Source organism: Dryobates pubescens, chromosome Z (genome assembly GCF_014839835.1).
Source record: "Dryobates pubescens isolate bDryPub1 chromosome Z, bDryPub1.pri, whole genome shotgun sequence".
Lineage (NCBI taxonomy): Eukaryota > Metazoa > Chordata > Aves > Piciformes > Picidae > Dryobates > Dryobates pubescens.
This window is the reverse complement of record NC_071657.1, coordinates 78,801,530-78,828,333: the sequence shown is the minus strand read 5'-3', so window position 1 is coordinate 78,828,333 and position 26,804 is coordinate 78,801,530. Positions and strand designations below refer to the sequence as shown.

Here is a 26,804-nt window from a genome sequence, read left to right as displayed (position 1 = left end):
GCTGAGCATTGCTCAGCTGCCCTCTGGGGCTGCTCTGCTCCAGGCTCTCAGCCCCAGGGCTCTCAGCCTTTGCTGCTCACAGAGCTGCTCCAGGACCCTCAGCAGCTTCTCAGCCCCCCCTGGACTCTGTCCAGCAGGTCTCTGTCTCTCTGGACCTGGGGACCCCAGCACTGGCACCAGGCCTCCAGCTGTGGCCTCACCAGGGCAGAGCAGAGGGGCAGGAGAACCTCCCTTGCCCTCTGGCCACACCCCAGGGCACCACTGGCCCAAATGCACCCCACAAGGGCACCTTGCTGGTCATGGGCAGCATGCTCAGGACCCTCTCCATGCAGCTGCTTCCCAGCAGGTCAGCCCCCAGCCTGCTCCTTCCCAGAAAATCTGCTGCCAGAGGGGATGGGGCTCCAGCTGAGGAAAGAGAAGAGCCAGGGAGGAAGAGCATATGGGGTTTATTGTTCCTGTGGTGAAACACTGATCCTTACAAAGCTTTTACAAACAGGGGCTTGGCTCCAGAGTACAAAAGTTGCCTCAAAAAGGACTATGGGGCTAGGGCCCAGCAGGCCTGGGGTCAGACACTGCCCAGCAGCTGCTCCCTCTGCTCTGGAAGCAGCTTCAGCAGCATGGGAAGGACACACAGAGGCAAACCCTGCCCTGCTCCCAGCAGCCATAGTGCCAGGGACAAGGGGCCCACGAGGCCATGCTGGAGGGTGAGGCAGGAGGCTCATGTGCCAGTGCAAGGCCACCACTCTGCAGCACCGTCCAGGGGGACAGCAGTGCCCAGCTGTGCCCCGGAGAGGAGCGAGTGGCCACAGGGAGTGTGGCTCAGGTCCACACCCCTGGCTTTATCCCCAATGTAAGAGCCTCCCACGCCAGCCCCAAGGGCATCGTGTGCCCTAGCAGCAGATCCTGCCCCCGTGGGCACAGCAACATCTCAGGGTACAGAAACAAAACCTACCCACCCTGCTGTGGACCCTTCCCAGCCCCCACCCCTCCAGCAAAGGAGATCAGCCTGCAGCCTGCTCGGGGGGGGGGGCAGTGCATAGTGCCAGCAGCAGCTGGGCAGCTGCCAGAGGGGTGGAGGTGGGGGCTGGGTCCGACTGGTGCCCGGGCACGGCTCAGGCCTGGGGACGGACCCAGATTCAGTGTGAGCAGAGGGGCAAGCAGCAGGCAGAGCCCAGGCCAGCCAGGGCCAGCCCTGCCCAGCTGCCTCCTCATCACCAAGGCTTCTCTTTGGGCTTCTTCCTCCTCTGCTTTATGAGGAAGAGGTTGTCACTGGCACCAGGGCCAGCATTTTTCTGCTTTCTGCTCTTCTTCCTCCTGCTGGCAGCCTCCAGGCGCCCTGGCACGCACAGGGCCCTGCTGCCTGTGAACGCCTGCAGCATGGGCACCCGGTGGCTTCTGCTGCCCTTCCATGCCTGCCTCTTCAGCCCTCTGGGGAAGTCCTCCTCCAGACCATGGCCTCTGTGCTGCTCCTCTCCAGGCCCCTCTGCCATCTTCCTGTGCCACTTGCCATCCTTCTGCTGCTTCCTGTGCTCCCTCCAGGACTTGCTCTTCTTGCTGTGGCTGGGCCCCTCCTGGCCTAGGGTGGGAGGCTGCTGGGGCAGGAGGCCAGCGCCCTGCAGTTCTGTGAACAGAGCAGTTTGCTGCAGCAGCCACACAGGGGGCACAGACCCAGTGCCTGGCACATCAGGGGATGGGGGACAGCCTGGGAGAGCTGTGGCTGCTGAGCCTGCAGAGGAGAAGCCTCCAGGCAGACCTTAGAGCTGCATTTCAACATCTGAAGGGGACCTACAGGCAGGCTGGGGAGGGACCTAGTAGCAGCCTTCCAGTACCTGGAGGGGATGCAAGAAGGCTGCAGAGGGACTGTCCCCAAAGGCCTGCAGGGACAGGACCAGGGACAATGGTTTAGAATGAGAGCAGAGCAGATGGAGATTGGATGTGAGGAACAAGTTCTGCACCAGGAGGCTGCTGGGCAACAGGTTGCCCAGGGAGGTGCTTGAAGCTCTATCCCTGGAGATATTGAAGGTGAGGCTGGACAGGGCTCTGGGCAACCTGATCCAGTTGGGGATGTCCCTGCTGAGTGCAGGGGGTTGGGCTGGGTGAGCTTTGGAGATCCCTTCTGGCCCAGAGCATTCTGTGACTGTTGAGAAGGGGCTGTGGGGCTAGGCCCAGGGGCAGTGGTTTGGCAGTGGAGCAGGGCAGGGTTAGGTTGTCCCTCAGGAGGGAGCTGTGCAGAGGGAGGGTGGGGAGAGCCTGGCACAGGCTGCCCAGGGAGGTGGTGGAGGCTCCATCCCTGCAGCCACTCAAGCTGAGGCTGGCTGTGTGCCTGGGCAGCCTGCTCTGGCTGGAGCTGTCCCTGCTGTGTGCAGGGGAGTTGGACAAGGTGCCCTTGGAGGGTCCCTTCCAGCCCAGTGCAATCTGTGAAGCTGTGAGGTTGGGTAGGACAAAATCCTCTCTGACAGAGGGAACTCTGATGGATTTTTTGAGTGGGTTTTTTCCCTGTTATTAGACCAGAATCTAATAACCTACAGCTCAGTCCTCTCCCTGCTGGTTTGTATCATTTCCAGTGTCAGTGGGGCTGCAGCCTCTGAGGACACCCACCCTGACACCTGGGCACAATGAGGGCAGGGATGAAGGAAGCCACAAAGTCCTTTGTGCTGCTGGAGAAGCTGCTCAGATCCCTACACCTGAGAGCCATCCCACAGTGTTCCCCAGAGCAGCAAGCACAGAAGAAGATAATTCTACAGAGGTGAAAAGCAGGAGGTGTTCCCCCCAGAGGTACCTTCAGCTTTCCTCTTCACCCTGAAGGCTCTCCTCCTGATCTCCTGCTTGTCATCGTAGCAGCAGATGAAGGGGTAGGCTGGCAGCATGCTCTCATGCATCCTCTTCTCTGAGCACTCCTGCAAGACACAGCTGAGGGTCACCAGGGCTGGGATTCTCCTGCAGGGCAGAAGGGGCTGCGGCTGCTGGTGCCTGTGCAGGGTGCTGGCCAGGGACCATTCACAGTCACAGAGTACATCCAGTTGGAAGAGACCTCCTGGCTCAGCCAAGCCCAGCCCTTGGCCCAGCACCCAAGGGTCACCACTAACCCTGTCCCTAAGTGCCAGGGGTGGTGACTGCACCACTGCCCCTTGCAGCCTGTTCAGTGTTTGAGAAGCCTCCCAGTGCAGAGGCCTCTCCTGACACCCAGCCCGAGCACCCTCCCTGTGCACAACCCCACGCCTCTGGCAGCCAGGCACAAGCAGCTGTGTGTCCAGGGGTCTGGGGGCTTCAACAGGAGCAGGACCCCTAGGCTACCTCATCCTGCAAAGGGCCCCTGGAACCAGTTTCCTCTGCTCAGGAACACAAAGTCATGAAGCATTCTGGTTGGAAGGGACCTTTAACATCATCAACTCATGAGCTTCCACCAGTGCCAGGGCCTGCACCTGGGCCACAACAACCCCAGGCAAGGCTCCAGGCCTGGGACAGTGCAGATGGAAAGCTGCTGGCAGAAAGGGCCCTGGGGTTGCTGATGGACAAGCAGCTGAAGAGGAGCCAGCAGTGCCCAGGTGGCACAGAAAGCCAAAGGCATCCTGGCTGGGATCAGAAGTGCTGTGCCCAGCAGGAGCAGGGAGGGCACTGTGCCCTGGGACTCAGCTCTGGGGAGGCCACAGCTCCAGTGCTGTGTCCAGTTTGGGGCACTCAGCACAAGAGAGATGTGGAGGTGCTGGAGCCAGGGCAGAGCAGGGCAAGGGAGCTGTGAAGGGCCTGGAGAAGAAAGCTGATGAGGAGAGCCTGAGGGAGCTGGGGATGGTTAGTGTGAAGCAGAGCAGGCTGAGGGCAGAGCTCATGGCTGTCTCCAGCTCCCTGAAAGGAGGCTGTGGAGAGCTTGGTGCTGGCCTCTGCTCCCAGGTAACCAGGACAGAACAAGAGGGAACAGCCCCAAGCTGAAGCAGGGCAGGGTTAAGCTGGACATGAGGAAGAATTTGCTCAGAGCAGGAGTGGTCAGGGATTGGCACAGGCTGCCCAGGGAGGTGGTGGAGTCACCAACCCTGGAGGCGTTCAGATGTGGTGCCTGGGGATCTGGTTTGGGGTGAACTTTGTAGAGTAGGGTCAGTGGTTGGACTTGATGGTCCCAAAGGTCTTCTCCAACCTGGATGCTTCTGTGGGTCTTTGAACTCCAACCATGAACCCAGCTCTGCCAGGTCAGCACCAAGCCATGGCCCTCAGCACCGTATCTACACAGCCTTGAAACCCCTCCAGGGATAGGGACTCCCCCACTGCCCTGGGCAGCCAGGGACAGGCCTGGACAACCCTCAAGGGGTAGAAATTGTTCCTCATGTCCCACCCAAATCTGGCCTGGTGCAATATGAGGCCATTTCCTCTTGTCCTGTCCCTGTTCCTTGGGAGCAGAGCCCAACCCCCACCTGGCTCCAGCCTCCTCCTTTCAGGCAGCTGTGCAGCTCTCCTCAGTTTCCTTTCCTCTAGGCCAAACAACCCAAATTTCCTCACCTACTCCTTAGAAGTTCTCCAGACTCTTTTCCTTGTTCTCCAGACTCTTCCCCACCTTTCTTGCCCTCCTCTGCCCCTGCTCCAGCCCTCAGTCTCCTTCTGGCAGTGAGGGGCCCAGAGCTGAAGGCAGCACTCAAGCTGCAGCCTCAGCAGTGCCCAGCCCAGGGGCACAAGCCCTGCCCTGCTCCTGCTGCCCACACCATTGCTGCTCCAGCCCAGGCTGCTGGTGGGCACAGCACCCAGCTAGACACACCCTGGCCGATGACCAACACCTTCAGGTCCTTCTGCACCTGGAAGCTCTCCAGCTTTTAGCTGCCTGCCCTGCTCTCCCAGCACACCCAGCCTGTGTCTGGCCTTGGTGCAACTGAAGTCAAATGCAGGACCAGGCCCTGCTCTGTGGCGCCCTCCTCAGGCTGCCAGGCTGTGTGGCACCTGCCTTGTCTGCACAGAGCACAGCTGGGCGCTAGAAACCTTCCACTTGCCCTGCAGCTGTGCCATGAGAAGGTGCCACGGCCTCCCCAGAGCCCGCGGCCCAGCCCCTCTGCCCCCCGCCGCCCGATGCCCCGTGCCGGCTCGCGGCGGGCAGCTGGCACCGGGGTGCCCAGCACTCACGTATCCGAAGTGCCCCCGGCGGGAGCAGTTGTAGCAGTAGGCCGGGGAGGGCGGCGCGCGGCGGGGCCCTGCCTCCTGGATCTGCCCCGGCTGGGTCTGCAGGGTGCAAACAGAGCACAGGGTCAGCATGGGGTGAAACCGGCGCCTTCCCCACGGCTGCTGGGGCCTTAGGGTCCTGCCCTGCCCTGGCTGCTGCCTCTGCAGCCCTGCGGGGCACAGCTCAGCCCCCGCAGTGCCAGTGAGGGGGCAAGAGGCTCCCCCACCTCCGCTCCAGCTGGGCATCTTGTTTCAGCTCCAGACAGCAGAGGCAGGCTGCTGGCTGCGCTCTCTCCACGCCTCCTTGCCCCCCAGCCCACTGCCCCACACCCCCAGGACGGATCAGGCCACGTGCCAGTTGTAGGCTGTGCCTAGAGGATCTTCCACAGTGCTGAACAGAAAGTGGCAGCATGTAAACGAATCACCAGGGCATGTGAAAAGGGAAATAATGGTGAGTCCTAAACAACCCATTGGAGAGACACCTGCCACAAAACTCAGGTCTGTAAACCAACTTTGTTCTCTCTTCTCTTCCTTCTCCCTGGCAGGTCCTGGCTCTGGCCCTGCTGCTTTGTTCTGGCTGAGTACTAGCAAACAGCTCTCTGCTTCCTGGTCCGGTGTGTGCAGGGGGTAGGGAAGGGGGCAGGGAAGGGGAAGTGATGAGCAGCCCCCTGTTTTTTCCAGGGGGGTTCTTGTGTAGTTTGTGAGTTGTAAATACATGTAAATGTTGTCTATTTTGTACATACTCCTTGCTTTTCTTTGCAGATTGCAGTTGTGCTTGCAAACAGAAGTCCATGTGCTTCCAGTCCACCTGGGCTGGCAGCTTCATGTCAGGGGAATTTCAACCCAGCACACCCCATCAGACACTCCTGCAGCAGCTGGGCTGGCACAGCTGTCTCTGGATGTGCTCACCTTGCCCAAAGCCACAGAGCAAAGCCCTGGTGCAGGCCTGCACCCACAGCAGTGCCCAGGCTGCAGAAGAACCTTCCAGGTACTGCAGGACTGGTGCTGCTCCCAGCAGAGGGGACGAGATGCCAACGTCCCTGGCTGCCCCTGGGGCTTACCCAGGGCACAGGCAGACCCTTCCCCACTTCACACCAGGTGAACCCTGCCCCTTACTGTCCACAGGCACAAGAACATCCACCTCTGCAGAGGCAACTGCTGTGGAGCCAGTGCCCAGCAGCTGGCACAGATGCAAGCAGGGGTGCAGGAGCCAGGGCCGAAGCAGGGCGAGAGCTGCCTCGGTGCCTGTGGATTCCCTTCTGAGCACAGAGCTCAGAGGACCCTTGGGGACCTCACAGGAGTTAGTGGCAGCTGCTGAACTTCCTCTGAGGAGCTGCTTCCTGTGCCAGCTGGGTACCCCCAGCCTGGCTGGAGCCCCCTGGCAGCCTCGGGAGAGTGGCAGCAGCGTGAGATGGGCAGGAGCAGCAGACCCCTGCCTGCACCATGCTCTGTGACTCTGATCACACCTGCAGGGCCACCTCACCCCGAGGCCCCCATCCCCGGGGACCACTGTGTGCTCCACACCCGTGCCTCGCACTCCCCCACCAGGAGGAGGCTGAGGGAGGACGGAGGAAAGTGACCCGTCCCACAGCGAGGTGGGGACAGAGGAGAGTGACCCATCCCACAGCGAGGTGGGGACAGAGGAGAGTGACCCATCCCACAGCGAGGTGGGGACAGAGGAGAGTGACCCATCCCACAGCGAGGTGGGGACAGAGGAGAGTGACCCATCCCACAGCGAGGTGGGGACAGAGGAGAGTGACCCATCCCACAGCGAGGTGGGGACAGAGGGACAGGAAGGAGCCCTCAGCCACGGAGCAGTCCTCCCCCCTGCCCTGCAGCCAGAGCCCCAGCCCATGGCACTGCTGGGGTTACAGCTTTGATCAGGAGCACAGAAGGGGTGGAACAAGACCCCCTGAGCTGCAAACGTTTCCATAATCCCTTGCTGTGGGTTTCAGGTCCCAGAGCAGCCTCCTGCACTGTGGTTAGCTCTCAGGGTGGCCCCCGAGATGGCCTCCACCTAGGACAGGTCTCCTGGAGAGCAGAAATGAGTCCCACGAGGGAGGCCTTCCTCTGCCTTCCCACCACGCAGAAGGGTACCCACGCCAAACCTGCCTTCAGAGCTGATGTCCACTGGTGCCCACCCTGAGGTGGTACCACAAAGCCCCAGCAGATTCCCTCAGTCAGTCCCTGTCTGCTGCAGCTCTGCCAGAGAGCAACACAGCTGCCAGAGACAGACCCAGGCCCTCCCTGCTGCTGCTGTGCCCGCTGCCAGCCAGGCCCTGGCACGAGGCACAACCCCAGCCTGGCAGTGGCACAGCTGCACCGTGTGGTCACTTCAGGGCAGCAGTGACCTGTGGCTGAGCAGAGCATGTATGGTGTCAGGGACAGCCCTTGACAGCCTGGTGCTGCACACCATGGTGCCCACTGGCCTGGCACCTTCCCCTGCCAGTGGGCACCCTCCAGACACAGCAGGTGGCTTTGGCCATCACTGCTGTTCCCACAGGGAACACCTGCATGGAGTTCCAGAGGCTGCTACTTCTGACAGCCATTCATGGGGAGATCCTCTGCTGCTCTGAGCTGGGCTGCTGGTCCCTCCTGGCAGGGCAGCTGCAGGCACAGCCGAGCATGTGCTGCCCTCTGTGCTGCTGCTCTGCCCTGGAGAGACCTGCATGCAGCTCTGGGCTGCCCAGGTCAAGGACAGGGAACTACCACAGAGAGTCCCACAGAGGCTGTGGGGATGCTGAAGGGACTGGAAGGGAAAGCTGAGAGCCCTGGGGCTGCTGAGCCTGGAGAGGAGCAGGGGATCTGCGCAATGCTTACCAGTACCTGAGGGCTGGGGGGCAGGAGGCAAGGGCCAGGCTCTGCTCAGTGGTGTCCTGAGATAGGCCAGGGAACAGCAGGCACAAACTGGAACCTCAGCATGACCAGAAACTTCTTTGGTGTGAGAGTGCTGGAGGCCTGGAGCAGGCTGCCCAGGGAGGTTGTGGGTCTGTTCCTCTGCAGAGCTTCCAAGCCTTGCTGGATGTGTTCCTGTGTGCCCTGCCCTGGGTGCCCCTGCTCTGCCAGGTAGTCTTCAGAGGTCCCTTCCCACCTCCTTCAGCAGGTGCCTAGGTGCAGCCCCACAGCGAAGCATGCAGGAGGTGACCTGGCTGACCACTGACACCCGGGCAGCTTCCTGCTCTCCTGCCAAGGAACGTGTGGCTGGTGGTGCCCAGCTGCAGACTGTCTGGAACCCAGGGTGCCGGCAGTGCCAACCACGGCCACGCCGCCCACAGGAGCAGAGTGCCTGGGTCTTGCGAGGGGCACCCACACCGAGACCCCAGCTGCCAGCCAGGGCTCGCCCCTGGTCCTGCAGCCTCCCCGGGGCCAGCGGCACGCAGACGGCGACCCCCGCGGCGGGCAGCGCCCCGCGGCGGGCAGCGCCCCGCGGCGGGCAGCGCCCCGCGGCGGGCAGCGCCCCGCGGCGGGCAGCGCCCCGCGGCGGGCAGCGCCCCGCGGCGGGCAGCGCCCCGCGGCGGGCAGCGCCCCGCGGCCACGCTGCCTTTTGTTCAGCCGGCAGCGGAGGTCGCGGCGCAGGGGGAGCGGAGCCGGCGCTGGCAGCGCTGCATAACTTCAGTCCTCTCCGCAGCCAGACAAAAAGGGACCCCGCCCGCGCGAGCCGCCCTGTTTTGTGTTATTTACGGCCGGGGGAAAAAAAAAAAATAAATATAAAAAGGCATGCAAAGGGCTGCAGCCACATGGGTACAGAATAAACTATTCATGAACGTGGCTGCCTTTATGTTATGGTTTTTTTGTTACAAACATTTAAATAATCTATATTTGTAGGGTGATATCTTGGAGATTACTCCACTATCAATACAGAGAAGTAATAACCTGGCAGATAGCATTACCTAAGGAAGGTCCATCCCATCTGCTATTCTTGCTGAAAGCTTTTCATGCACCAGTACACTCAGTAAATATCAGAAGATAAAGCATAAGCCTACCACGCCATGGATTTACTCCTAATGTCTCCTCAAAGTGCAGCCTGATGCAACGATTACAAATGATTTTTCTTCTAATGTCATTTTACATAACCCTTTTTTCTGCATGAGTAGCCAGTGCGGGATGAATGAATGAATGCCATTAAAACAGTTAATCATTATCTGGGACGCTGGCCGCCCCCCCTCCCGGGCCGGGAATCTCCATGACAAAGGCCAAGAGATCAAAATGCCAGGGCTGCCTCTCCGGCCTATCTGCGGCAGTAATTCCGAATGCAAATGGCCCCAGACGGGCAGCTCCCCCGGTGACCTTCAGCTCCCCTTATCTGCAGCGCCTCGGCGCCGCGCAGGGCTCGCTCCCGCGCAGCTCATTACCACTTAGGCTCCGCAATCTGGCTAAACCTCACTAATTAACCCAAAGCCGCTGCCCGCCCCGACTGTGTGCCCCTGCGGCCGCACGGGGAGCAGGCTGCGCCGAGGGGCAGAGGGAGGGAGACCCTTTTGTGCCACCCGTGCCGGGCCAGCGCCGCCGGCCCTGCCAGCCGACTCCTACCGCCCAACCGCACGCCGGTGGCTCCAGATGGCACCGCGGCGCACGCCCAGCCTCGCTGCCCACCGAGAGCAGCCGCAGCCTGCCCTGCACGGACCCCCCTGGCGTCGCTCGGGGATACGCCGGGCCCAAGCCTGCCGAAGGAAAATCTTCCCACCCTGCCCTGTGCGCCACTGAAACCCCCTGGCAACCAAACAAGGTGCGGAGAGGGTCCCCCTGCCCCCGAGTCTCACGGCCGGCAGACACAAGCCGTAACCCTGCGCCGGCCCAGCAGTGCCCGTCAGCTGCCTCGGATGGAGGCTGGCACCGAGCGCTTTTCTTCGTTACATCCAGCACCGGGGCTGGGATAGCTCCGTGCTGGGAGCGATTTTGTGGCCCCTTCCCCTCCACCTCCCCGAGCTGTGGTTCCCCCCAGCGCCTCGGAGCCGCCCAGCGCTGCCCGCGCCGAGGCTGAGCTCTCCCCCGGCCCCTGGCATCAGCTGCTGCGCCTGCAGGGCATCCACCAGCGCATTCCTGCTGCTGCTTCCTGTCGCACTCCGAGGAGCAGCGGATTAGGGGAAGCAGCGCAGGGGAAGCAGCTCGGCACATCCCAGAGAGCAGAAGGAGCTGCCCCTTCCAACGCCGTGCCCAGCACAGCCTACACTCGAGCTCTGCTCGCCACAGGCTCTGGTTCTGTGCAGCTCGCTGAGACAAATGAGACACGAGGCTGGGAGCAAAACTCATTAGCGGCGACGTTCCCCCTCTTTTCTTGAGCCGCTGAAAGGTGATCATCAAGTGAATCATTACACACCGTGGGCCGCGGGCTGGAGTCGGAGCGGTCAGAACGGCTCTGTCACCGCGAAACGTACATTTATTTTCCCTGGGAAATTACCATAATCTGCTTGTTCGGCAGCTGGAACAATGGCAGGGTTGCTTCCCTGCCCGCTAGTCAAAATTGCCAATCTATCATGTAATATCGTAATTACGCCGGGGCTCCTGTTGTTGTTATTTTCCTTCCCCGTGTCGTGCACCCAGCAGGCTGGCATTCCATTGGGTAATTCCTTAATTAGGCAGGTTTCTGAAACAAGCATTATGTACACAACAGACCGGAACGTCTCCTTTGGAGCCTTCCCAGTCTATCAGGTGATTGCATCATTAAGCCACACATGCTACGTAGTAAAAACCCTTATGAAAATTCATGGCAGGCACCGACCCAGCCTGCTGCATGCTAATGAAAGAGGAACGCACAGGCAGACCTGGCGTTTGGGCTCTTAACACACTCCCCCCACACACCTCCAAACAACTATAAACAGGGTCAGTTTCTGTATCAAATTGCGTTTCTGCCTTCCTCCAGCCCTCTCCTCCGGCAGGAGCTGCGGAGGTCACACCTGAGCATCCACAAGCGGCTGAGGCCACTGGCGGTGCTCCTGCAGCCCTCTTCTCCCCCTTTCGGGACCAAGGAAACACAGCAGAGCAACCCAGGAGGCAGCCCGGCTGACTTCAGGGTTAGAGCTGTTTGAAGTGCACGACAAAGGTTACAGTGCACACCCACAGCTAACAGGAAAGCCTGGGAAGCCGCAGCCCCTCCCAGCAGCAGGAGTAGAAGTCGTTGGGTCGGCAGCAGGAGCGCAGCAGCGCAGGGGTCGCTTCCGACTGAAGTAAGACGTTTCTGTGATGCATCTTAAATAGATGCAAACAGCACCTACAGCCCACTGCGCGGAAAGGCTCCGGGAAGAGAATGGAGAGTGCAGTACTACAGAACTGAGGGAAAGGGAAGTGATCTTTTGACTCTCTTAGCCAGAATGGGCAGGCGGGGGGGAGGGGGAAGCAGGGGGGAGATACTAAAACATTAATTCTAAACAAAAGTCTTTTCTAAAAAATGGGGAGGGGGAGAAATAAAAGAAAATCTCAAGTTCTTAGAGAAATTAATCAGACTTACAGAAACATTCAGGTCTGAACAGACCCTCGGGAGCACCAAGTCCATCCATTGACCTTTACTCTGCGAGGGTCACCCCTAAGCCCCAAGCACCACACCCAAACCACCCTGAAACAACCTCCAGAGGGATATAGGCAAGACCACCACCACAGTCCCCGAGTGCCTCGGACCCTTCACGGTTCCAGAGGCATCCCAGTTTCCTCTGGAGGTGCTGGCAGCTCTCCGGACCTCCGTGGCTAATTTTACCGGGAACGCAAACCCTGGTTTCCACGGGAGGGTCGCGCCGGCCTGCAGCCGCCTCGGGTGCAGCTCTCCGGCCACAAGCCCATCCTCCTCCGGCGGGATTTGGGAGTTAGCAAACACTTCCCCCTTCGCGCCCGGAAACTACCTGCGGGGTGACACAAACGCAGGAATTCGCGGCAGGAGCACAAAGGCTCCTCCCAGGCCCGGCGCGACAGGGAGCGGAGTCGCTTCCTGGGCAGATACTTGGAGGTATCTATATTTTATTTGCCATCTGGAACACATCTGGGCCTTTATGGCCTTATTTTTAAAAAAACACATTTCCTTTTCACATCTCCCGGTGCAAATGGACTGCATAAATAAGCAATGCGCGACGAGGCTCCAGACTCGCCGATAAAGCCTTTCAATTTTCATGCCAGCTTCTTCTTTTGTAATTCAAATCCGGCTGGAAGCTGGCAGCTCTGAAGGCTGAAACAAGCACTGCCACAAATACCTTGTAATGCTATCGACCTTGTCTGCCCGCGCGGGAGGCAGGACCGCGCCGTGTCTGCACTCATCCAGATAACGCAGCTCATTTTTTTACCGGGGGGGAGGGAGGGAGGACGGGAGGCAACCCCGGCCCCGGCCCCGCCGCCCAGCCCAGTCCCTTCCAAACGCGCAGCGCATTGGCAGGCCCCGCACGGGGCTCAGCCGCCGCTTTCATTACCCGTTTTAATTTAGCTCCTTCAGTTTGCCGGACAGATAAACTCTTTAGTGCTGTTCGCTAATCTATTTGCCGCGTTTTACGTCCCAGATTATAGTAATGTGGCAGGAGAAGGAATCACTTCTGCAGGAAATAAAGCAACAGATCCGCTTATCGGCGCCCATCAGAAAGTTCATTAATCAGCCGGGCTTTGTGCCCCCTAAATTGAAAGGTTAAATAATCCTCTCAGGAATATTGCCCCGGCGCCGCCGCCGATTGTCCGCCGCGCAGCCGGCATTCAGCGCGGCCCGGATCGCTGTCAGGCTCCGTTACCGGCGCCCGGACGCACACAATGCCGAACGGAAGGCCGGGCGCACGAAGGAGCCCTACGGAGGGGAACGGCCAGCGGACCGCGGGCACGGCCAGAGGACACGAACAGAGAACCGCGGGGATGGGCAGGGGACCGAGACCATGAATAGGGCACAGCGGGGCGGAGAGGCGGCGGCAAGAAGAGTCGGCAGAGAGCAGGACGTAGGTACAGGACCTGACGAGTAGGCTCCAATAGCGCCGCCAGGTGGCAAGGACCCGGGAGCGCATGGTATGGCCGTGCTGGCAAACACGCGTGAACACAGATCACTGTGTCTGTGCTCTCACACACACTATGCACATTGATCACTGTGTCTGTGCTCTCACACACACTGTGCACACTGATCACTGTGTCTGTGCTCTCACACACACTGTGCACACTGATCACTGTGTCAGTGCTCTCACACACACTGTGCACACTGATCACTGTGCTCTCACACACACTGTGCACACTGATCACTGTGTCTGTGCTCTCACACACACTGTGCACACTGATCACTGTGTCTGTGCTCTCACACACACTGTGCACACTGATCACTGTGTCAGTGCTCTCACACACACTGTGCACACTGATCACTGTGCTCTCACACACACTGTGCACACTGATCACTGTGTCTGTGCTCTCACACACACTGTGCACACTGATCACTGTGTCTGTGCTCTCACACACACTGTGCACACTGATCACTGTGTCAGTGCTCTCTCACACACTGTGCACACTGATCACTGTGCTCTCACACACACTGTGCACACTGATCACTGTGTCTGTGCTCTCACACACACTGTGCACACTGATCACTGTGTCAGTGCTCTCTCACACACTGTGCACACTGATCACTGTGTCAGTGCTCTCACACACACTGTGCACACTGATCACTGTGTCAGTGCTCTCTCACACACTGTGCACACTGATCACTGTGTCTGTGCTCTCACACACACTGTGCACACTGATCACTGTGTCAGTGCTCTCACACACACTGTGCACACTGATCACTGTGTCTGTGCTCTCACACACACTGTGCACACAGATCACTGTGTCAGTGCTCTCACACACACTGTGCACACTGATCACTGTGTCAGTGCTCTCACACACTGTGCACACTGATCACTGTGTCAGTGCTCTCACACACACTGTGCACACTGATCACTGTGTCAGTGCTCTCACACACTGTGCACACTGATCACTGTGTCTGTGCGCTCTCACACACTGCGCACACTGATCACTGTGTCAGTGCTCTCACACACACTGTGCACACTGATCACTGTGTCAGTTACTCTCACACACACTGTGCACACTGATCACTGTGTCTGTGCTTTCACACACACTGTGCACACTGATCACTGTGTCAGTGCTCTCTCACACACTGCGCACACTGATCACTGTGTCTGTGCTCTCACACACACTGTGCACACTGATCACTGTGTCTGTGCCCTCACACACACTGTGCACACTGATCACTGTGTCTGTGCTCTCACACACACTGTGCACACTGATCACTGTGTCTGTGCCCTCACACACACTGTGCACACTGATCACTGTGTCTGTGCTCTCACACACACTGTGCACACTGATCACTGTGTCTGTGCTCTCACACACACTGTGCACACTGATCACTGTGCTCTCATACACACTGCACACTGATCAGTGTGTCTGTGCTCTCAAACACACTGTGCACACTGATCACTGTGCTCTCACACACACTGTGCACACTGATCACTGTGTCTGTGCTCTCACACTCACTGTGCACACTGATCACTGTGTCAGTGCTCTCACACACACTGTGCACACTGATCACTGTGTCTGTGCTCTCACACTCACTGTGCACACTGATCACTGTGTCTGTGCTCTCACACACACTGTGCACACTGATCACTGTGTCAGTGCTCTCACACACACTGTGCACACTGATCACTGTGTCAGTGCTCTCACACACTGTGCACACTGATCACTGTGTCAGTGGTCTCTCACAGACTGTGCACACTGATCACTGTGCTCTCATACAAACTGCACACTGATCACTGTGTCTGTGCTCACACAGACTGTGCACACTGATCACTGTGTCAGTGCTCTCACACACACTGTGCACACTGATCACTGTGTCAGTGCTCTCACACACACTGTGCACACTGATCACTGTGTCAGTGCTCTCACACACTGTGCACACTGATCACTGTGTCTGTGCTCTCACACACACTGTGCACACTGATCACTGTGTCAGTGCTCTCACACACACTGTGCACACTGATCACTGTGTCAGTGCTCTCACACACACTGTGCACACTGATCACTGTGTCAGTGCTCTCACACACTGTGCACACTGATCACTGTGTCTGTGCTCTCACACACACTGTGCACACTGATCACTGTGTCAGTGCTCTCACACACACTGTGCACACTGATCACTGTGTCAGTGCTCTCACACACACTGTGCACACTGATCACTGTGTCAGTGCTCTCACACACACTATGCACACTGATCACTGTGTCAGTGCTCTCACACACACTGTGCACACTGATCACTGTGCTCTCACACACACTGCACACTGATCACTGTGCTCTCATACACACTGCACACTGATCACTGTGTCAGTGCTCTCAAACACACTGTGCACACTGATCACTGTGCTCTCACACACACTGTGCACACTGATCACTGTGTCAGTGCTCTCACACACACTGTGCACAATGATCACTGAGTCTGTTCTCTCACACACACTGTGCACACTGATCACTGTGTCTGCTCTCACACACACTGTGCACACTGATCACTGTGTCAGTGCTCTCACACACACTGTGCACACTGATCACTGTGTCAGTGCTCTCACACACACTGTGCACACTGATCACTGTGTCTGTGCTCTCACACTCACTGTGCACACTGATCACTGTGTCAGTGGTCTCTCACAGACTGTGCACACTGATCACTGTGCTCTCATACACACTGCACACTGATCACTGTGTCTGTGCTCTCACAGACTGTGCACACTGATCACTGTGTCAGTGCTCTCACACACACTATGCACACTGATCACTGTGTCTGTGCTCTCACACACACTGTGCACACTGATCACTGTGTCAGTGCTCTCACACACACTGTGCACACTGATCACTGTGCTCTCACACACACTGCACACTGATCACTGTGCTCTCATACACACTGCACACTGATCACTGTGTCAGTGCTCTCAAACACACTGTGCACACTGATCACTGTGTCAGTGCTCTCACACACACTGTGCACACTGATCACTGTGTCAGTGCTCTCACACACACTGTGCACACTGATCACTGTGTCTGTGCTCTCACACACACTGTGCACACTGATCACTGTGTCAGTGCTCTCACACACACTGTGCACACTGATCACTGTGCTCTCACACACACTGCACACTGATCACTGTGCTCTCATACACACTGCACACTGATCACTGTGTCAGTGCTCTCAAACACACTGTGCACACTGATCACTGTGCTCTCACACACACTGTGCACACTGATCACTGTGTCAGTGCTCTCACACACACTGTGCACAATGATCACTGAGTCTGTTCTCTCACACACACTGTGCACACTGATCACTGTGTCTGCTCTCACACACACTGTGCACACTGATCACTGTGTCAGTGCTCTCACACACACTGTGCACACTGATCACTGTGTCAGTGCTCTCACACACACTGTGCACACTGATCACTGTGTCTGTGCTCTCACACTCACTGTGCACACTGATCACTGTGTCAGTGGTCTCTCACAGACTGTGCACACTGATCACTGTGCTCTCATACACACTGCACACTGATCACTGTGTCTGTGCTCTCACAGACTGTGCACACTGATCACTGTGTCAGTGCTCTCACACACACTATGCACACTGATCACTGTGTCTGTGCTCTCACACACACTGTGCACACTGATCACTGTGCCAGTGCTCTCACACACACTGTGCACACTGATCACTGTGCTCTCACACACACTGCACACTGATCACTGTGCTCTCATACACACTGCACACTGATCACTGTGTCAGTGCTCTCAAACACACTGTGCACACTGATCACTGTGTCAGTGCTCTCACACACACTGTGCACACTGATCACTGTGTCTGTGCTCTCACACTCACTGTGCACACTGATCACTGTGTCAGTGGTCTCTCACAGACTGTGCACACTGATCACTGTGCTCTCATACACACTGCACACTGATCACTGTGTCTGTGCTCTCACACACACTGTGCACACTGATCACTGTGTCAGTTACTCTCACACACACTGTGCACACTGATCACTGTGTCTGTGCTCTCACACACTGTGCACACTGATCACTGTGTCAGTGCTCTCACACACACTGTGCACAATGATCACTGTGTCAGTGCTCTCACACACACTGTGCACACTGCACACTGATCACTGTGCTCTCACACACACACTGCACACTGATCACTGTGTCAGTGCTCTCAAACACACTGTGCACACTGATCACTGTGTCAGTTACTCTCACACACACTGTGCACACTGATCACTGTGTCTGTGCTCTCACACTCACTGTGCACACTGATCACTGTGTCAGTGTTCTCTCACACACTGTGCACACTGATCACTGTGCTCTCATACACACTGCACACTGATCACTGTGTCTGTGCTCTCACAGACTGTGCACACTGATCACTGTGTCTGTTCTCTCACACACACAGTGCACACTGATCACTGTGTCTGTTACTCTCACACACACTGTGCACAATGATCACTGTGTCTGTGCTCTCACAGACTGTGCACACTGATCACTGTGTCTGTGCTCTGACACACACTGTGCAGTGATCACTGTGTCTGTGCTCTCACACACACTGTGCACACTGATCACTGTGCCAGTGCTCTCACACACACTGTGCACACTGATCAAGGTGTGTGTGCTCTCACACACACTGTGCACACTGATCACTGTGTCTGTGCTCTCACACACACTGTGCACACTGATCACTGTGTGTCTGCTCTCACACTCACTGTGCACACTGATCACTGTGTCAGTGCTCTCACACACACTGTGCACACTGATCACTGTGTCTGTGCTCTCACACTCACTGTGCACAGTGATCACTGTGTCAGTGCTCTCACACACACAGTGCACACTGATCACTGTGTCTGTGCTCTCACACTCACTGTGCACACTGATCACTGTGTCAGTGTTCTCTCACACACTGTGCACACTGATCACTGTGCTCTCATACACACTGCACACTGATCACTGTGTCTGTGCTCTCACAGACTGTGCACACTGATCACTGTGTCTGTGCTCTCACACACACAGTGCACACTGATCACTGTGTCTGTTACTCTCACACACACTGTGCACAATGATCACTGTGTCTGTGCTCTCACAGACTGTGCACACTGATCACTGTGTCTGTGCTCTCACACACACTGTGCACACTGATCACTGTGTCAGTGCTCTCACACACACTGTGCACAATGATCACTGTGTCTGTGCTCTGACACACACTGTGCACAATGATCACTGTGTCTGTGCTCTCACACACACTGTGCACACTGATCACTGTGTCAGTGCTCTCACACACACTGTGCACACTGATCACTGTGTCTGTGCTCTCACACACACTGTGCACACTGATCACTGTGTCTGTGCTCTCACACACACTGTGCACACTGATCACTGTGTCTGTGCTCTCACACACACTGTGCACACTGATCACTGTGTGTCTGCTCTCACACACACTGTGCACACTGATCACTGTGCTCTCATACACACTGCACACTGATCACTGTGTCTGTGCTCTCACACACACAGTGCACACTGATCACTGTGTCTGTGCTCTCACACACACTGTGCACACTGATCACTGTGTGTCTGCTCTCACACTCACTGTGCACACTGATCACTGTGTCAGTTACTCTCACACACACTGTGCACACTGATCACTGTGCTCTCATACACACTGCACACTGATCACTGTGTCTGTGCTCTCACACACACTGTGCACACTGATCACTGTGTCAGTTGCTCTCACACACACTGTGCACACTGATCACTGTCAGTGCTCTCACACACACTGTGCACACTGATCACTGTGTCAGTGCTCTCACACACACTGTGCACACTGATCACTGTCAGTGCTCTCACACACACTGTGCACACTGATCACTGTGTCTGTGCTCTCACAGACTGTGCACACTGATCACTGTGTCTGTGCTCTCACACACACAGTGCACACTGATCACTGTGTCTGTTACTCTCACACACACTGTGCACAATGATCACTGTGTCTGTGCTCTCACAGACTGTGCACACTGATCACTGTGTCTGTGCTCTCACACACACTGTGCACACTGATCACTGTGTCAGTGCTCTCACACACACTGTGCACAATGATCACTGTGTCTGTGCTCTGACACACACTGTGCACAATGATCACTGTGTCTGTGCTCTCACACACACTGTGCACACTGATCACTGTGTCAGTGCTCTCACACACACTGTGCACACTGATCACTGTGTCTGTGCTCTCACACACACTGTGCACACTGATCACTGTGTCTGTGCTCTCACACACACTGTGCACACTGATCACTGTGTCTGTGCTCTCACACACACTGTGCACACTGATCACTGTGTGTCTGCTCTCACACACACTGTGCACACTGATCACTGTGCTCTCATACACACTGCACACTGATCACTGTGTCTGTGCTCTCACACACACAGTGCACACTGATCACTGTGTCTGTGCTCTCACACACACTGTGCACACTGATCACTGTGTGTCTGCTCTCACACTCACTGTGCACACTGATCACTGTGTCAGTTACTCTCACACACACTGTGCACACTGATCACTGTGCTCTCATACACACTGCACACTGATCACTGTGTCTGTGCTCTCACACACACTGTGCACACTGATCACTGTGTCAGTTGCTCTCACACACACTGTGCACACTGATCACTGTCAGTGCTCTCACACACACTGTGCACACTGATCACTGTGTCAGTGCTCTCACACACACTGTGCACACTGATCACTGTCAGTGCTCTCACACACACTGTGCACACTGATCACTGTGTCTGTGCTCTCACACACACTGTGCACACTGATCACTGTGTCAGTTGCTCTCACACACACTGTGCACACTTATCACTGTCAGTGCTCTCACACACACTGTGCACACTGATCACTGTGTCAGTGCTCTCACACACACTGTGCACACTGATCACTGTGTCAGTTGCTCTCACACACACTGTGCACACTGATCACTGTGTCAGTGCTAACACACACTATGCACAGTGACCCTAGAGTTTAGGCGTGCAGACTTTGGTCACTTCAGGGATCTGATAGCCTAAATATCTTGGGACAAAGCTCTGGAGGGAAGAGGGTCCCAGGACAGCTGCTCACTATTCAAGGACCACCTCCTCTGTATCCAGGAGCTATGCATATCAACAAATAGAAAAGCTGGAAAGAATGCTTTGAGGCCTGCCTGGATGAGCAAGGAACTACTGGACACACTATTACTTAAAAGTAAACTCTACAGGAAGTGGAGGGAAGGACAGCTAGAACAGGCGGGATATAAGGAAGCTGCCCGAGCAGCAAGGGCCCTGGTTAGGAAAGCCAAAGCAGAGTTTGGATTGAATCTAGCCAGGGAGGTTAAAGGGAACACTCAGAACTTCTACAGGTATATTAATGGGAAGAAGACGACTAGAGAAGGTGTGGGCCCCCTCAGAAAGGAAACTGGTGAAATGGTCACAAGTGATGAGGAAAAGGCTGAGGTACTCAATAACTTCTTTACCTCAGTCTTCACTGCAAGGGCCTCCAGTCACACTCCTGATGTTATGGAAGACAATGCCAGGGACGGGGAGGAAGAACTGCCCATCGTAAGGGAAGGTCAGGTTCGTGATCACCTTAAGAACCTGAAAGTGTTCAAGTCCATGGGACCCGACAGGATACACCCACGGGTACTGAGAGATCTGGCAGATGAGGTTGCTAAACCCCTCTCTATTATATTCCAAAAGTCATGGCAGTCTGGGGAAGTCCCCACAGACTGGAAAAGGGGAAACATTACCCCCATTTTCAAAAAGGGTAAGAAGGAGGAACCAGGGAACTACAGCCCAGTCAGTCTCACCTCTGTGCCCAGAAAGATCATGGAGCAGATCCTCCAGGAGGCACTACTGACTCAGAAGAATAGTGAAGAGGTGATTTGGAACAGTCAGCATGGCTTCACCAAGGGCAAATTCTGCCTGACAAGCCTGGTGGCCTTCTATGAACAGGTGACAACATTAATAGATGAGGGGAGAGCAACTGATGTCATTTACCTGGACCTGAGCAAAGCCTTTGACACTGTCCTGCACCACATCCTGGCCTCCAAACTGGTGACACATGGGTTTGATGGGTGGACCACTAGATGGATAAAGAACTGGCTTGATGGCTGCCCCCAAAGAGTGGCTGTCAATGGGTCCATGTCCCAGTGGAGGCCAGGGACAAGCAGAGTCCCTCAGGGATCAGTCCTGGGAGCAGGCTTGTTCAACATCTTTGTGGGTGCCATGGGCAGTGGCATTGAGTGCACCCTCAGCAAGTTTGCTGATGACACCAAGTGTGTGGTGCAGCAGACACACTGGAGGGAAGGGATGTCATCCAGAGGGACCTGGACAGGCTGGAGAGGTGGGCACAAGCCAACCTCATGAGGTTCAACAAGACCAAGTGCAGGGTCCTGCAGCTGGGTCGAGGCAATCCCAGGCACAAATCCAGGCTGGGCAGTGACTGGCTGGAAAGCAGCCCTGAGGAGAGAGACTTGGGGGTGCTGGTGGAGGAGAAGCTCAACAGGAGCTCTCAGTGTGCACTTGCAGCCCAGAAGGCCAATCAGATCCTGGGCTGCATCAAGAGAAGTGTGGCCAGCAGGTCAAGGGAGGTGATTCTCCCCCTCTGCTCAGCTCTGGTGAGACCCCACCTGGACTACTGCCTCCAGTTCTGGAGCCCCTATTACAAGAGGGATATGGAGGTGCTGGAAGGTGTCCAGAGCAGGGCCATGAGGCTGATCAGAGGGCTGGAGCACCTCTCCTATGAGGACAGACTGAAGGAGTTGGGGCTGTTCAGTCTGCAGAAGAGAAGGCTCCGAGGTGACCTAATTGTGGCCTTCCAGTATCTGAAGGGGGCTACAAGAAGGCTGGGGAGGGACTTCTCAGGATCTCAGGTAGTGACAGGACTAGGGGGAATGGAATGAAGCTGGAGGTGGGGAGATTCAGGCTGGATGTGAGGAGGAAGTTCTTCCCCGTGAGAGTGGTGAAGCCCTGGAATGGGTTGTCCAGGGAGGTGGTTGGGGCCCTGTCCCTGGAGGTGTTTAAGCCCAGGCTGGATGAGGCTCTGGCCAGGCTGATCTAGTGTGGGGTGTCCCTGGCCATGGCAGGGGGGTTGGAACTAGATGATCCTTGTGGTCCCTTCCAGCCCTGACTGATACTATGATACTAAGACTGCGATCACACACACTGTGCACACTGATCACAGTGTCTGTGCTCTCACACACACTGTGCACACTGATCACTGTGTTAGTTACTCTCACACACTGTGCACACTGATCACAGTGTCTGTGCTCTCACACACACTGTGCACACTGATCACTGTGCTCTCACACACACTGTGCACACTGATCACTGTGTCTGTGCTCTCACACACACTGTGCACACTGATCACTGTGTCTGTGCTCTCACACACACTGTGCACACTGATCAAGGTGTCTGTGCTCTCACACACACTGTGCACACTGATCACTGTGTCAGTTGCTCTCACACACTGTGCACACTGATCACTGTGTCTGTGCTCTCACACACACTGTGCACACTGATCAAGGTTTCTGTGCTCTCACACACACTGTGCACACTGATCACTGTGTCAGTGCTCTCACACACACTGTGCACACTGATCACTGTCTGTGCTCTCACACACTGTGCACACTGATCACTGTGTCTGTGCTCTCACACACACTGTGCACACTGATCACTGTGTCTGTGCTCTCACACACTGTGCACACTGATCACTGTGTCTGTGCTCTCACACACACTGTGCACACTGATCACTGTGTTAGTTACTCTCACACACTGTGCACACTGATCAAGGTGTCTGTGCTCTCACTCACACTGTGCACACTGATCACTGTGTCAGTGCTCTCACACACACTGTGCACACTGATCACTGTGTCAGTGCTCTCACACACACTGTGCACACTGATCACTGTGTCTGTGCTCTCACACTGTGCACACTGATCACTGTGTCAGTGCTCTCACACACACTGTGCACACTGATCACTGTGTCTGTGTTCTCACACACACTGTGCACACTGATCACTGTGTCAGTGCTCTCACACACTGTGCACACTGATCACTGTCTGTGCTCTCACACACACTGTGCACACAGATCACTGTGTCAGTTGCTCTCTCACACACTGTGAACACTGATCACTGTGTCAGTTACTCTCACACACTGTGCACACTGATCACTCTGCCAGTGCTCTCACACACACTGTGCACACTGATCACTGTGTCAGTTGTTCTCACACACTGTGCACACTGATCACTGTGTCAGTGCTCTCACACACACTGTGCACACTGATCACTGTGTCTGTGCTCTCACACACTGTGCACACTGATCACTGTGTCAGTTGCTCTCACACACTGTGCACACTGATCACTGTGTCTGTGCTCTCACACACACTGTGCACACTGATCACTGTGTCAGTTGCTCTCACACACTGTGCACACTGATCACTGTGTCTGTGCTTTCACACACACTGTGCACACTGATCACTGTGTCTGTGCTCTCACACACACTGTGCACACTGATCACTGTGTCTGTGCTTTCACACACACTGTGCACACTGATCACTGTGTCAGTGCTCTCAAACACACTGTGCACACTGATCACTGTGTCTGTGCTTTCACACACACTGTGCACAGTGATCACTGTGTCTGTGCTCTCACACACACTGTGCACACTGATCACTGTGTCTGTGCTCTCACACACACTGTGCACACTGATCACTGTGTCAGTTGCTCTCACACACACTGTGCACACTGATCACTGTGTCAGTTACTCTCACACACACTGTGCACACAGATCACTGTGTCTGTGCTCTCACACACACTGTGCACACTGATCACTGTGTCAGTGCTCTCACACACACTCTGCACACTGATCACTCTGTCTGTGCTCTCACACACACAGTGCACACTGATCACTGTGTCTGTGCTCTCACACACACTCTGCACACTGATCACTGTGTCAGTTACTCTCACACACACTGTGCACACTGATCACTGTGTCTGTGCTTTCACACACACTGTGCACACTGATCACTGTGTCAGTGCTCTCAAACACACTGTGCACACTGATCACTGTGTCTGTGCTCTCACACACACTGTGCACAGTGATCACTGTGTCTGTGCTCTCACACATACTGTGCACACTGATCACTGTGTCTGTGCTCTCACACACACTCTGCACACTGATCACTGTGTCTGTGCTCTCACACACACTCTGCACACTGATCACTGTGTCTGTGCTCTCACACACACTGTGCACACTGATCACTGTGTCAGTTACTCTCACACACACTGTGCACACTGATCACTGTGTCTGTGCTCTCACACACACTGTGCACACTGATCACTGTGTCTGTGCTCTCACACACACTCTGCACACTGATCACTGTGTCTGTGCTCTCACACACACTGTGCACACTGATCACTGTGTCAGTTACTCTCACACACTGTGCACACTGATCACTGTGTCTGTGCTCTCACACACACTGTGCACACTGATCACTGTGTCTGTGCTCTCACACACACAGTGCACACTGATCACTGTGTCTGTGCTCTCACACACACTCTGCACACTGATCACTGTGTCTGTGCTCTCACACACACTGTGCACACTGATCACTGTGTCAGTTACTCTCACACACTGTGCACACTGATCACTGTCTGTGCTCTCACACACACTGTGCACACAAATCACTGTGTCTGTGCTCTCACACTGTGCACACAAATCACTGTGTCTGTGCTCTCACACACACAGTGCACACTGATCACTGTGTCTGTGCTCTCACACACACTGTGCACACTGATCACTGTGTGCTCTCTCACACACTGTGCACACTGATCACTGTGTCAGTTGCTCTCACACACACTGTGCACACTGATCACTGTGTCTGTGCTCTCACACACACTGTGCACACTGATCACTATGTCAGTGCTCTCACACACACTGTGCACACTGATCACTGTGTCTGTGCTCTCACACACACTGTGCACACTGATCACTGTGTCAGTTGCTCTCACACACACTGTGCACACTGATCACTGTCTGTGCTCTCACACACACTGTGCACACTGATCACCGTGTCTGTGCTCTCACACACACTGTGCACACTGATCACTGTGTCAGTGCTCTCACACACACTGTGCACACTGATCACTGTGTCAGTGCTCTCACACACACTGTGCACACTGATCACTGTGTCTGTGCTCTCACATACACTGTGCACACTGATCACTGTGTCTGTGCTCTCACACACACTGTGCACACTGATCACTGTGTCAGTTGCTCTCACACACACTGTGCACACTGATCACTGTCTGTGCTCTCACACACACTGTGCACACTGATCACTGTCTGTGCTCTCACACACACTGTGCACACTGATCACTGTGTCAGTGCTCTCACATACACTGTGCACACTGATCACTGTGTCTGTGCTCTCACACACACTGTGCACACTGATCACTGTGTTAGTTACTCTCACACACTGTGCACACTGATCACTGTGCCAGTGCTCTCACACACACTGTGCACACTGATCACTGTGTCTGTGCTCTCACACACACTATGCACACTGATCACTGTGTCTGTGCTCTCACACACACTGTGCACACTGATCACTGTGTCTGTGCTCTCAGACACACTGTGCACACACATCACTGTGTCTGTGCTCTCACACACACTGTGCACACTGATCACTGTGTCTGTGCTCTCACACACTGTGCACACTGATCACTGTGTCTGTGCTCTCAGACACACTGTGCACACTGATCACTGTGTCTGTGCTCTCACACACACTGTGCACACTGATCACTGTCTGTGCTCTCACACACACTGTGCACACTGATCACTGTGTCTGTGCTCTCACACACACTGTGCACACTGATCACTGTGTCTGTGCTCTCACACACTGTGCACACTGATCACTGTGTCTGTGCTCTCACACACACTGTGCACACTGATCACTGTGTCTGTGCTCTCACACACACTGTGCACACTGATCACTGTGTCTGTGCTCTCACACACACTGTGCACACTGATCACTGTGTCTGTGCTCTCACACACTGTGCACACTGATCACTGTGTCTGTGCTCTCACACACACTGTGCACACTGATCACTGTGTCAGTTACTCTCACACACTGTGCACACTGATCACTGTGTCTGTGCTCTCACACACACTGTGCACACTGATCACTGTGTCTGTGCTCTCACACACACTGTGCACACTGATCACTGTCTGTGCTCTCACACACACTGTGCACACTGATCACTGTGTCTGTGCTCTCTCACACACTGTGCACACTGATCACTGTGTCTGTGCTCTCACACACACTGTGCACACTGATCACTGTGTCTGTGCTCTCACACACTGTGCACACTGATCACCATGTCCTTGCCACACACATATCCAGGCTGCTCTCGGCAGCACAGTTGTGTTTCCCTGTTCTTGGGGCTTGCTGGGCGGCTCGGGTCTGTGTTCTCAGTGGCTCAGGGCTGTATTCTCAGTTCGGCACAGCCCCAGGCATCTTTCTCTCCCTCCCGATGCTTTACGCCTTGCTTCCTCCCTCCCTCCCTCCCTCCCTCCCCTCTCAGTTAGCTGCTGGCTGCCAGGTGCCGGGGCGGCA

At 55.6% G+C, this 26,804-nt stretch overlaps 1 protein-coding gene across 1 annotated transcript in view; it reads right to left on the bottom strand.

Annotated features, from left to right (window-relative positions):
- Positions 1 to 1,119: 1,119 nt before the first annotated feature.
- ZCCHC7 (zinc finger CCHC-type containing 7) overlaps positions 1,120 to 26,804 on the bottom strand; it is a 117,224-nt gene continuing 91,539 nt past the window's right edge. The window contains exons 7-9 of the mRNA XM_054178753.1: positions 5,101 to 5,196; positions 2,780 to 2,897; positions 1,120 to 1,621 (exon numbers count right to left, since the gene is read on the bottom strand). Of these exons, the coding sequence (XP_054034728.1) occupies positions 1,212 to 1,621; positions 2,780 to 2,897; positions 5,101 to 5,196 (624 nt within the window). The 3' untranslated portion in view covers positions 1,120 to 1,211. The remainder of the gene's footprint in view (positions 1,622 to 2,779; positions 2,898 to 5,100; positions 5,197 to 26,804) is intronic.